The sequence below is a fragment of the Orycteropus afer genome, unplaced genomic scaffold (genome assembly GCF_000298275.1).
Source record: "Orycteropus afer afer isolate SDZICR_OR568_19922 unplaced genomic scaffold, OryAfe1.0 scaffold00051, whole genome shotgun sequence".
NCBI lineage: Eukaryota > Metazoa > Chordata > Mammalia > Tubulidentata > Orycteropodidae > Orycteropus > Orycteropus afer.
Genome location: NW_006921638.1, coordinates 306,601 through 319,368, shown reverse-complemented (window position 1 = coordinate 319,368; position 12,768 = coordinate 306,601). Strand labels below are relative to the sequence as shown.

The 12,768-nt window shown below is 39.2% G+C and overlaps 1 protein-coding gene across 1 annotated transcript in view; it reads right to left on the bottom strand.

The window, feature by feature from the left end:
* The window catches only part of AP4S1 (adaptor related protein complex 4 subunit sigma 1), a 28,724-nt gene extending 23,826 nt beyond the window's left edge, over positions 1-4,898 (bottom strand). Inside the window, exons 1-3 of the mRNA XM_007938526.1 lie at positions 4,761-4,898; positions 2,362-2,448; positions 1,399-1,467 (exon numbers count right to left, since the gene is read on the bottom strand). Of these exons, the coding sequence (XP_007936717.1) occupies positions 1,399-1,467; positions 2,362-2,448; positions 4,761-4,898 (294 nt within the window). The remainder of the gene's footprint in view (positions 1-1,398; positions 1,468-2,361; positions 2,449-4,760) is intronic.
* Between the last annotated feature and the right edge of the window lie 7,870 nt (positions 4,899-12,768).

Below are 12,768 nucleotides of genomic sequence, written 5' to 3'. Positions count from 1 at the left end.
GTAGATTGCCCAACCTTCCTTCCAAGGAGTGGCTTGTGGGTTTGAACTGCCCGCCTTCTGGTTAGCAGTCAAGTGCCTTAGGCACTATGCTATCAGAACTCCCTTCAGCTCACTAATACTTAAGGATATCAATCTTTGTGCATTTCATTTCATTTTCGACAACTTCCAATTTTCTTAGATTCATACTTCATACATTCCATGTTTCGATTATTAATGGATGTTTGCAGCTGTTTCTCCTCAATTTATGTTGTGCCATGTCAACACGTGGAGGTCCTGAAAAACTTACTTTATCCATATCATTAAGATTGGTTCTACTCTAATGAGGCAGCTCTTTGCCAGTCCTATTTTGAGTGCCTTCCGACCCAAGGGGCTAGTCTTCCTGCACTGTGCTGGACAATGTTTCCAAGCTATTCATAAAGTTGCCCAGTAATGTATCGGACATTGTTTCTCTGCTATTCATAAGGTTTCCCCTGGCCAATTTTTGAGAAGTAGATGGCTTCCTCTTTCTTCCTAGTCTGTCTTTGTCTGAAAGCTGTGTTGAAACCTGTGCACCATGTGCAACTCTACTAGCATCTGAAACACCAGTGGCACACCCTCAGGCCTCGCAGAAACGTACAAGCCTCACAGGATGACAAACTGACAGACAAGTTTGTCTCCCTTAGCTGTTGGAAACCTCTGCACCTTCCTCTTACCTAATTCCTACCTGAAATCTGGCACTCTGTGGTCCCCAGTCACTCCTGATCCCTCCCTTTCCTGGCTGTAGGGGGTATGGGGCCTAGCCTTGATTCCCGCCACCTTTAAACTGGATATCCTGCCATTCCTGAGGTCCCTGAGAGGCCGCTTCTGGTCCCTCCCTCAGGAGCGGCAGGATATCCAGGTAAAAAGGGGCAGCAGGCAAGGCTAGGCCCCAAACCCCCTAGAGCCAGGAAAGGGAGGAAGACAGATTAGTGGGTACCTAAGTCCAGGGAAGTCGGGGGAAATAAGTATGAAATTTCTTTCTGGGGTGATGAAAATGTTCTAAAACTGACTGTGGTGATGATTGCAGAAGTCTATGTAAATACCAAAAATCACTGAATTGTGTACTTTAAATGTGTGAATTATATGGGATGTATTATCGATTGAATTGTGTTCATACCTGTGGTTAAAATCCCATTTGGGAGCAAGTTTTCTTGGTTATGTTAATGAGGTTGTATTATGTAGGGCTGCCTTAAGTCAATCTTTTTTGAAATAAAAAAGAGCATATTTAAGCACAAGCAAGTAAGGCAATAGAAAAATGAGAGGCAGATGCTCATTAAGAGAGAAGGATCTTCCCCCAGAGTTGACAGAGAAAGCCTCCCCCAGAGCTGCACTCTGAATGTGGATGCCTGAAAAAAGCCATTTTTTAGTCATTAGACTTACCACTCGGCTGAAGTACTCATCTAAAACTTCCACAAAGTTATGGATGAATTCATAAATAGACATCTCATTCTAAAAAAAAACAGGAAGGGTACAATTAATTTTAGTATAGCCCATGTATAAGTTAGACACAGAGATTCCCAGTTAGCTCTCAGGTTTCAGAGCATGTGGCTTGGTGAGCAGAAAATGTAGGCCAAGTAGCTTCTTCCACTGACACAAATACTCAGAATAGTTCTATGGCTCATTTGTTTAAAAGAAGCTTATCAATGAAGATTTTAACCTGTAAAATCTTTTTAAAATCCATGATGAATTGAGAGGGATTGAAACTTTATAGTCTAGTATTTAATTCCTGAGTTCTATTCCCTGATTTCATCACTAACTAGCTTAAGCCATTTTTCAGACTCTTCATGCCATCATTTTTCCATCTATGAAACATGATGAGGAAACCACCTTAAAGTTTGGCTCACAGATATAACTGACATTTCAAAGTATTTAAGACCTTAAACACCCTCTTTGAGATTCCAGGCTATATTTGCTATTGATCTGGGGACTGACATTGCTGAAGAGGTGAACCAAATCTGAGGAGATGTAATCACAATGCAGTCATATTTATAGCTTGCTCTGGCTTTTGGTATGCCAGCCTATGTCTAATGCCACAAGTGACTGGCCTCTACGCTGGTCTAAGTTGCCCCATGTGCAACACCACAATGGTAGGCCTCTGGTATTACCTAGGATGGAGGAAGGCACTCTATCCTCTCCTTCATTGGCTGCTAGGTGTTTCTCTTCCACAGAGCTTTCCCTTGCCTCACCAGAGCTTTCCCTTGTCTCAACAGAAACCAAGAGCCTTCAAAAGAGTAATCTTAGGGAGGCAAATAGGAAGAAAATGTCGATTTAAAAAGGAGTGAAAATCAGACACTGTTATCCTGAATGTTCTTGCATTTTCCAAAGGCTCTTCTATTATCTCACCTCAGTGTCATTAACTCCAACCACAATGAAGAGAGCTGCATACTGCCGGTATATTAGCTTGAAATCCTTATATTCAATGAAAGAGCACTAGACAAAACACAAGTACATATTAGTTCAAAATGGCATGCATATTTTCTACTTTCTGACTTGGGTATCTCCTTGAAATACAAAACATTTGAAATGTTATACCACCTCCATTGACTGGGCTTTTCCTAACAACATGGAAGCATCTCCAGTGGGAGGAGGAGAAGTGGTTTTGGAAGAGTCAGAGTGTGTTCACTTGGGGTCCCACCTGTACTCTCTCTCATTCCTTTGCTTGGTTGTCCATGGAACTCAGCAAGTAGAGCTAATGAATAATCACCATTTTAAACTGTCTCTAATGTGAAAATAAACAAACATAATAAAGGAGATTTTTTTTCTTTCCACTTTCCCTAGGTTCTTTTAGAAGCAAATACACACAGCATACACATTTTTAAAAATCTTTTTTTCTAGACCGATGAAAAAAATCAATGTAGATTCTTTCTTTTATAAATTATTTACAGATGGCCTTTGGGTGGCAGATGCTAGACAAAATCTCCCATTGTAAACACCGCTTCATATGAATTGATAAACTAGCTTACCACCACAGCCTTGTGGATAAAACAAATCCCTTCTCAGTCATCTCTCTCCTAAAGCCAAAGGGGAGTGGGAAGGCACTGGGTGAACAGGAATCAGACAGCAAGCCAAAGCAGTGGAACTCTTCCTTTGGACTGCTGGGTGTGTTTGACCAAACGCAGCTGCACATGAACTTTATGGCTTTTTGTACTGGCATCTGTTGCTCTTTGGTGCCTGGATGCACCTGGTAATGAACCTGCAAGTTTGGACTGTGGAAATTCTTCTGTGGGAAAGCCATTTGACTGTCTGTAAAATGGAGGAATCTGAGCCTCTTCTTTAAAATTAGGATTAACTCATAAATACAGAGCCATTCTGTAGCTCTTGACTCACTGCAGACCCAGAATGATTTTTGCTCAGCTGCCACTTTCAAGGAAAGACAACTTATTTGAAAGAATTAAGGAACATTTTCAAAGCCTCTCAGGAGTTTCTGACATTCTTTAAAAAAAAAAAAAGTATCAAAGCACGTTTTTGTGAATAAAATAGAAACTAAGCTGAGACGGTGCTACTTTGGTACCTGATTATGCCAGAAGTCCAGCAGGTTCCTTTTAAAATCTAAAATAATTTAGCAGGCATCAAACGTATCTAACAGTAGATTCATTCTAAAGCTTATATTTCAAAGGTTAAACTTTCAGTGAAGATGATATTTGAAATTGTGGAGAGCCTGTATTCTGTAGAAATATTCAAACAGGATTGTTTCTAAAAGTGTGTTTACTTATGCTTATGGTATGTGGCTATTAGCACAGCCTTTTAACAGTGTCTGTTTCCTTCTGACAACAATGTCAAGCAATGTGTGCCATGGAAGGCCAAAGTAGTAATTCAAAGAGGAACTCTTGAGATGTTCCCTCTGGAAAATCAATTTAGAAGCCAAGAGAAACACAGTTGCTATACTAAATTCTGAGCTTAATATTTCATGACTTAGCAGTGGTTCCCACAGGCAGCTTTTCCACCTATGCAGTAAAATGGAGAATGGACAAAATTAATGGTTGATTTTTAAACAAGCTCTTATTTTACCTCACTTGTTGACTGATTTCCAGTAGATCTGAGTTTGGGACCTGGATCAAGTAGTTATCCATTTAAAGTTCTTTTTCTTTTTTTTTAAAAAAAAACCCTTAAAAAAAAAATCAATTATTTTAATGATTTTATTTAATCTCCATTTTGGCCGAAGGGGCAGATTTGTTATTTTATATGAATTTTTAACTTCCATTTTCCCCATCTACATAATAAAATAAATCAACTTCAAATTAAGTTGTTTGGTTTTACAATCACTAGGTGCAGTATTGTGTTGCTGGTATATTTATAAAAATGATAACCAGAAAAAGACTGCACACCACATGAGAATTATACTATTATCTTCTGACACAGGATGGGTCTTGGGTGTTCACCTTCATACAGTCATCTAACCTTCACCTTTTGGCTTAAAGAAAGCCTATAGACAGTGGCAAGAGTTCCAAGGACTGAATTCATATAAATAAAGAACATATATCCATGAGGAGGAGTAAATTTGAGCTGCCACTTCCCTGGTACACTGAGACAAACATGGTGACCTAATAAACAGAGTTTTCCTGGTTTTTATTTTCCTTAAGGGAATATGAAATCAAGTACGTTTCATTTTTCATTCCTTATTTTTCCTAATAGTTGTTGAAAGAATACAGTTCAAAGAAAATAATGGCCCTTGAGAGTCAGTAATAACAGATCTGCCACTGCTGAGTTGAGTGCAGGGATAAACAAGAGAAACAGAAACTTACTTGTTCATTAGATCGAGAAAGACAGCTCTTAATGACTTCTGTTTCCAGGAGTGTACGCTTATTAATCTCCACATGTTCATAGTACTTAGAAAGTCGGGTCTGCCCTTGTTTATTTACCATGAGGAAAAACTTTATCATTTTCTTTTCCTTGGCCAATATTTTTCCAAAGATAGTTAAAAAGTTATGTCACAAGGTGGTTGTAACTGGAACCTGGAGAATAAAAGAACAGAAAGACAAGATCAAGTTTCCCAAATAATCTTATAAATCATATTTAATAGCAATAATGTTGTGATTCTTTGATGTACTAGAGTAAATGAAATACCCTCTGATAACACTGGTCTTCACTCCTATGAACTAAATGAAGTTTTAATAAATCACAACTGAACATAAATTTTCATTAGTTATCCCCTGACACCTACCAAAGATGATCCCTAGAGTTCCTTAAAAATAAACAGACTGCCAGGATTGTTTTATATCTCCCAGTAAAGTCACTCTATCACTAGTTGGGACATACAAGACAATCTTACTTGCATCTAAAGAGAATAAATGAAATAGTACAGAGTAAATACAGCATACAGATCAATCTGAATTCTTGTTAAAAATCTGATTTTGATGTATACGTCCTACGTGTCCACAAATGTTATCTGCCACTTTTCAGCAATTGCAACTTCAAGGATCAGTATCCCAGCCTGCTGCCTAGGAGATCAAAAAAGGAAGGTCACTACAGGGCTAGGTCAGCCAGGTGAGATTTTGTAGTTATCTCACCAAGGTGTCTGCTAGGAATCAGTCTGTAAAGGATGTGGCTGACTTACAGGTTTTCATTAACTTCCCAGGCTCTTTGAGCATAAAACATTGTTTTGATGAGGCATCAATGCCTGTTCAAGGGTGGGGTTAAGACTCTCCTTTACTCATGTGTCATGCTGATAAATTGAGCTCTATCTAGTGAGGTAAGCAGACTGCATAGGAGAATGGTTCCATGACTAATCAGAATCCCAGCAAAGTATACAGAGGCTAGGTAGGATACACTGGCTCATAAAGAGGCTCTACCTGTGTGCTGGGCTCAATAGCTAAGTCAAGCCAGAAACCAGAAGGGATTTTTTGGGGGGCACTTTGTTTGTTTGAGGAGACAGGAGAATGTGTTGGCTAAAAACGTGGCCTTAGGTAAGACAGCTCTGGCTGACACTTAACTGCCATCTAACTCTAACTTGCTTGGCGTTTCTGAACCCCAGTTTGATGAAGTATGAGAGTGAACTGAGCCAACATATAAACAGCACATGACAAAATGTCTGTTTACAAGTTACCACAGTAAGTGTTCATTTACAACTAAGCTGTTATCATTATTACTTCCTTGTTGCAACTAGAAACAACAGATTATGGGATAATAATTGGACTTAGTCCCCTCCCCCCCCAACTAAAATATTGTCATTAAACATGAGAAATGATCTATTGTAATGATCCTTGTACTCATTGTATTCATAATGTGAAATCTCTTTCACCTTAGCAACACATGTTAATAGGTTATTTACAATAGATGTGGTTATTTACAATAGATGTAAATAACCTATGAGCATAAATAGAAAAATGTAGTACTGATCAGAATGTGATGAGTTTTGAGTAGTTATCTTTGGTTATACTATAATTTAAGAACAGTTTAGATAATTTAATTTTTTTTAGTTGTTGTAAAAATATACATAACAAAGCAGTTGTCAATTCAACAATTTTTATAGGTATAATTCAGCACCATTATTTACATGGACTAAGTTTTTTACATTATAATATTTTTACCCTTCCAGCTCATCTCTTATTTCCCAAAGCCCATCAGGCAGGTGTTTATCTCACGGCAACTGTAAGCACTAACAGCTACAAAGAGCCAGGCCCAGTTTGGCAAGGCCTGGGGTTGGTGCAACTCCTTCAGTGTGCAGATCCCCAGGGCAGACAGGATGTTATTTAGACCAGATCAGCTGGGGATATGACAGCTGTGCCATGGGGAGGCCTGTGGTCATTCACGCCCTTTTCCAGGAAGATCAACTCACTGCTGTAGTGGGAATGACAAATTCTTTGCGCTTAATCATTTGATATTAAATGTTGTTTTTATACTCCTTAAGAAATATTGCCAGCAAATGATGGCAGGTGGCTAGGATGTTAAGATTATCATTCTTTCTTTTATTCCTCTCTGTTGTCGTTGTTGTTATGTGCCATTGAGTCGGCCCCGACTCATAGCGACCCCTCCTTGGGTTTCCGAGGCAGTATCACTATGGAAGTAGGATTGCCCAACCTTCCTTCCGAGGACTGGCTGGTGGGTTTGAACCGCCAGCCGTCTGGTTAGCAGGCAAGTGTCTTAGCCCCTATGCTACTAGAGCTCCCTTATTCCTCTCTAGCAAAGTTATTTTAAAACCATTTTTCGAAAAAAAAAATTATTGTCATTTGGGTGAAAGTTTACAGAGCAATTTCATTTTCCATACAGTAGTTTAAACACGTATTTTGTCTCATGACATTGACTACAATTTCGTACAATGTAACAGGTCCCTTCCCACTTCTTCCCTATAGTTATCTCTTCCCTATGTCCTTCCCTCCCATGCACTCCTGCCCCCAACAGCAGTCTCCCTGTGCATACACTGCCCTTCTGTTCTCCCATGATTCATCTCTCCAAGGAGTCTCTCTACCTGATGTAAATGTTCAGCCCATATGTCTGTCTTTTATTTAGCTGGAAGCCACAGGAGTTAAAACCACTTTTATGACAGTTAGAAAGGTTATGATAATTAGGAAATACAATCCTATTGCCTGGACTCCACCTGCCAGGTAAGAATAAAAATTTCCCTTCTCAAAGGTACCCATCCCCAAACCTTTGCCTTTAAATGCCCTGGCTGCATTAAGTGGTAAAACGAGATGTCAACAGATCTCATTGGGATGTTACACTAAGGGATCAAATTGGTTTCCACCTTCCAAGCACAGCATTCCTTTCCACTGACATCAAGAGGAAGGAGACAAACAAGGACTTGTTGAACTGATATTAGAATGCAAGTTTTGAAAAGAGTAGCTGAAGGCCTCTAAAGACTTGTATCCATCTTTTGTTTTGCACACTCATAACAATTACACAACATTACTTAAGAATTCCTCATTGGTAATTAAGTGGACAAACACATTTGTAAACTATCACTACTATAAAATACACAATGCCAAGATATATAATGCCGAGACTCAGAGAAAATATATGTCTGAGAACTGAAGATGAATGCTTTAGGCACCTATCCCAGTTACTAGTCATCAGGGAGGAGAGAAGATCAAATGATTACGAAACTGAGGGAGGGCAGCAAGGAGGAATATGCTTAGACAAGCGCTGGGAGTGGTCAGGGAGCAGGTATGAACTTCCTCTGTTCATAAGCTCTTTTGTATTCAATAACACACATGGCTAGGGAAGATGCTTTAGTGGCCAGGAAATTAGGAGATTCCACACCTACAAGCCTGTGGGATGTGTAAGAAAAATCAAGAAAGAATAAAGAAAGGAAGCTTGACTAGGGGAAAGCAGTACACAAAGTGTACCACGGCACCCTAGCAGAGAATCTAGGAAACCCTCAGAGGAAAGATGGTAAAGGTCACTTAGAGCAGGTATCAAACAAGAATTTTCCGTAGGTTAGCTTTATCCTAAGGACAGGTTTTAAAGGCCAAGACTGGTGAGGTCGGTAGATTCACAGACTGTAAACAGATTCATGTCCCAGAACCCTACATGCTATAAAGTTAATGTCCAGAGGAAAGACAGACTGAAAGACATACTCAATTGGGCACAGCTTTTGTATTTCTGACGGTATATTTCTGGGAGTTAGACCTGGAAGAGTCTTTATAGATCAGCACATCCAAAGATAGAAAACAGCTTTCAGGCTGGGCGCCAGTTGTGCATGACTGTATTGGTTGCCTTGAGCGCTGTGTGGTGAAGGATTCTAGACCAAAAGGAAGCCATGAATGATTACTAATGTCAGCTGTGGGTGACGAAGAAAGGAGTGGCAGCAGAGGCACCTTGAATTTGTCATCCCTGATATACACACCCTTCATTTTGCAGATGAGAAAATGGACAGTCAGAGAAGTAAAGCCCTGAATTCTGGCCTCCTGATTCATAATATAACACTGTCATTAGTACATCACTTTGCCACTTTGCCTCACTCAGTGTATTAGTGTCACTAAATGTTCATTTAAGCTTCATGTGCATCAACTCCAGGTAGCTTTCGGAATGGTTAATATTCTTCTTTCTAATGTAACTACACAATTAATCTAGAAAATACCAAACAAATCACTGCATGGAAAATAGTAGTATATATCCCCCTAAAATCAAACCCACTTTCAATGAGTTGATTCTGACTCACAATGACTCTATAGGACAGAACAGAACTGCCCCATAGGGTTTCCAAGGCTGTAAATCTTTATGGAAGCAGGCTGCCTCATCCTACTCTTGAAGAGGGGCTGGCTGGTTCAAACCACCGACCTTGTGATAAGTAGCCGGATGCCTTAATCGCTGTGCCACCAGAGCTCCTTTGCGGTATATATAGCTTCTAGAAATGAAAGTGATATTTGATGATGGCTCACATCCCTTTTAGTAGTCTCTGGCTGGTACAAACTGTTAAGCACTCAGCTACCAACTAAAAGACTAATGGTCTTCACAGGTGCTTCAGAACAAAAGCCTGGCAATCTGCATCCAAAAGGTCTCAGCCATGGAAACTCTACTAAGCACAGTTCTACTATGCAACACATGGGCTTGTCATGAGTTGGAATCAACACCATGACAACTGGTTTGGTTTCTTAAACATCTTTTCTGGATCTAAATGCCTTTTTCTATATCTCCCTTAATTGGAAAAAACAGCATAGTGCCTAAGGCACTTGACTGCTAACCAGAAGGCTGGCAGTTCAAACCCACCAGCCACTCCTCGGAAGGAAGGTTGGGCAATCTACTTCCGTACTGATACTGCCTTGGAAACTCAAGGAGGGATCACTATGAGTCGGGGTGACCAGACAGCACATAACAACATATGGCATGCATGTGTGTATATACATACACATATACTAAAGGTAATATGAGACAAAAACATACTTAATTTTCCCTCACTTAGGAGTAATTTAACTAAAATTCCCCAAGTTAAAAAGCAAATTTCCACCAAGATATTGTATAGTACTAGTATGATAAGGTAAGAGTTAAGAGCAAGAACTGGCACTTGAGTGACTCTACCACTTACTTACTAGTTATGCGGCCCTGAGAAAGTTAAACTCTGTGTGCTCAGTTTTCTGTATAATGTGGTTAATAGTGGTACCTACCTACATCCTGGGGTTGCTATGAGGAGTTACTATAGATAATGTTCTTAGAACAGTGCTTGGTAGTTGGCACTGTGAGTACTTTAACAGTGTTGGCCACTGTCATTATGATAAAATGTCTCATATTAAATCCTGCCTATCCCAATCCCCTCTTTCCATTCTCATATAGAGCTGATTATCCTTTCTTTAAACCTACCACTGTATCTTATAAAACCTACCACCCTGTATAATCATAGGATCTTTGATGGCGTAATGCCTACGGCATATGACTGATAACCAGAAGGCTGGTGGTTCAAACCTATCAGCTACTCCTCGGAAGTAAGACTAGGCAATCTACTTCCGAATAGATACTGCCTTGGAAACCCAAGGAGGGGTTGTGTGAGTCAGAATCAACTCAACGGCAGTGAGTTTTAGTCTATATAATCGTGATTAATATTTGATTACAGATTGGGCTCTCCTACCAGACCAGTAACTTTCATTTTGTGACAATAATGGATACATTTTACATTGTGACCCACTATAAAAGTATACATATATATTTGTTCACAAAATAGTACTTACCTATACTATGTAACTGCACTCTGATATTTTCCATGGTATTCCATTTTGTAAAAAATGATGGTTGTGAGGAGTGTGGCTTACACAGATGTAGGAATTGTCAAAACTCAGTGAATATAAAGATTTATGCATTTTAGTATATGTAAATTTTACATAAAAAGAAAACGAACTATGTCAAATACTGTAGTTAATGATATACATGTTGAAACATCTGGGGAAAATATACTGATGTCTATAATTTACTCTGAAAAATGCATAAAAAACTAAGATAAATTGGTGGATGGATATTGAGTTAGATAGATTATAATATAAGTATAATAAAATGTTAATGGTTGTATCCAGGTGGTGTATATGGGAATTCACTGTAAAATTCTTTCACTTTGCCATGTATATGAAAACTGTCATAATAAAATGTTAGGGGAAAATGATAGTTTGTGATACCCTGATTTTTGTAAATCAGTCGACTATTTTTAGACATTTTAGATTTACAGAAAAATTACAAAGAAGTACAGAGAATTTCCATATATCATACACCCCCGAAAAAAAAACTCATCAAGTTGATTCCAACTCATAGGGATCCCCTTTGAGTTTGTTTCTTCTATATTAGTATGTTGTTGTTGTTGTTATGTGCCGTCGAGTCGGCCCCGACTCATAGCGACCCCTCCTTGGGTTTCCGAGGCAGTATCACTACGGCAATATCATTACCTTTAATGAACTACTACTGACAAATGTTATTAACCAAAGTCCATACTTTATTCATATTTCCTTAGTTTTAACCTAATGTCATTTTTTTCGGTTTTATGATCCCATTTAGAATACCACACTGCATTTAGTCATTTTGTCTCCTTAGGCTCCTCTTCCTCTTGTCTGTGATACCTTCTCAAACTTTCCTTGTTTTTGATGACCTTGAAAGTTTTGAGGAGTACCAGCAGGTACTTGATAGAATGTCCTTCTATGGGATTTCTCTAAAGCTCTTCTTCATGATTAGACTGAGGGAATATGTTTTTAGAAGAAGACCACAGAGGTAAAGTTCCATTTTTATAACATCATATCAAGGGTACTATCTTAGTGTTCTCTAGAGAAACAGAACCAGTAAAAGATAGATAATTATTTAAATATAACTATATACATCTACATATATACATATATAGGAGCTCTGGTAGCATAGTGGCTAAGACACTTGCCTGCTAACCAGACGGCTGGCGGTTCAAACCCACCAGCCACTCCTCGGAAGGAAGGTTGGGCAATCCTACTTCCGTAGTGATACTGCCTCAGAAACCCAAGGAGGGGTCGCTATGAGTCGGGGCCGACTCGACGGCACATAACAACAACAACAACAATATATATCTACAGGAGCTCTGGTAGCATAGTGCCTAAGGCGCTTGACTGCTAACTAGAAGGCTGGTGGTTTAAACCCACAAGCCATCTGGACCTGACTCATAGCAACCCATCCTTGGGTTTTCAAGGTGGTATCACTATGGAAGTAGATTGCACAACCTTCCTTCCCAGGAGTGGCTGGTGGGTTTGAACCACCAGCCTTCTGGTTAGCAGTCAAATGCTTTAGAAACTAAGCAACCAGAGCTCCATACACACACACACACACACACACGTATTTATATAAAGTGAGAGAGAAAGAGCAATTTTTTAAAAAGAGCTCACTCATGTGATTGTAGCTGGCTGGCAAATCCAAAAGCTATAGGTTAGATGACAGGTTGGAGTTTTCTACAGGCTTCTCTCCCAAAAATCTGTAAACCAGGTGATGGGAAATATAAAGAGTGAGCAAGTATTGGCAAAATACCTGTTTATAGTCTAGAGACAGAATATACCCCAGAGAACATCCAATTTTGCTCTAAAAGCCTTCGATTAATTGGATGAGCCCACCCACATTACAAGGATAATCTGCTTTACTTAAGACCAACTTATGTGGGTTTTCAGATCTGACAAGTGGTAGATAATAACATTTAATCTTTTTAAGATCTTCTGGAAGAACAGATTTGACCCACTGAACACCAATGATCAAAGACCAGACAAGTTGTAGGATCACATCAAGAACATCATGATGATGTGGGATACCATCAAAAGGAATAACTTACATGTCATTGGAATTCCAGAACAGGAAGAGAAAAACAAAACCACTGAGAAAATTGTCCAAGAT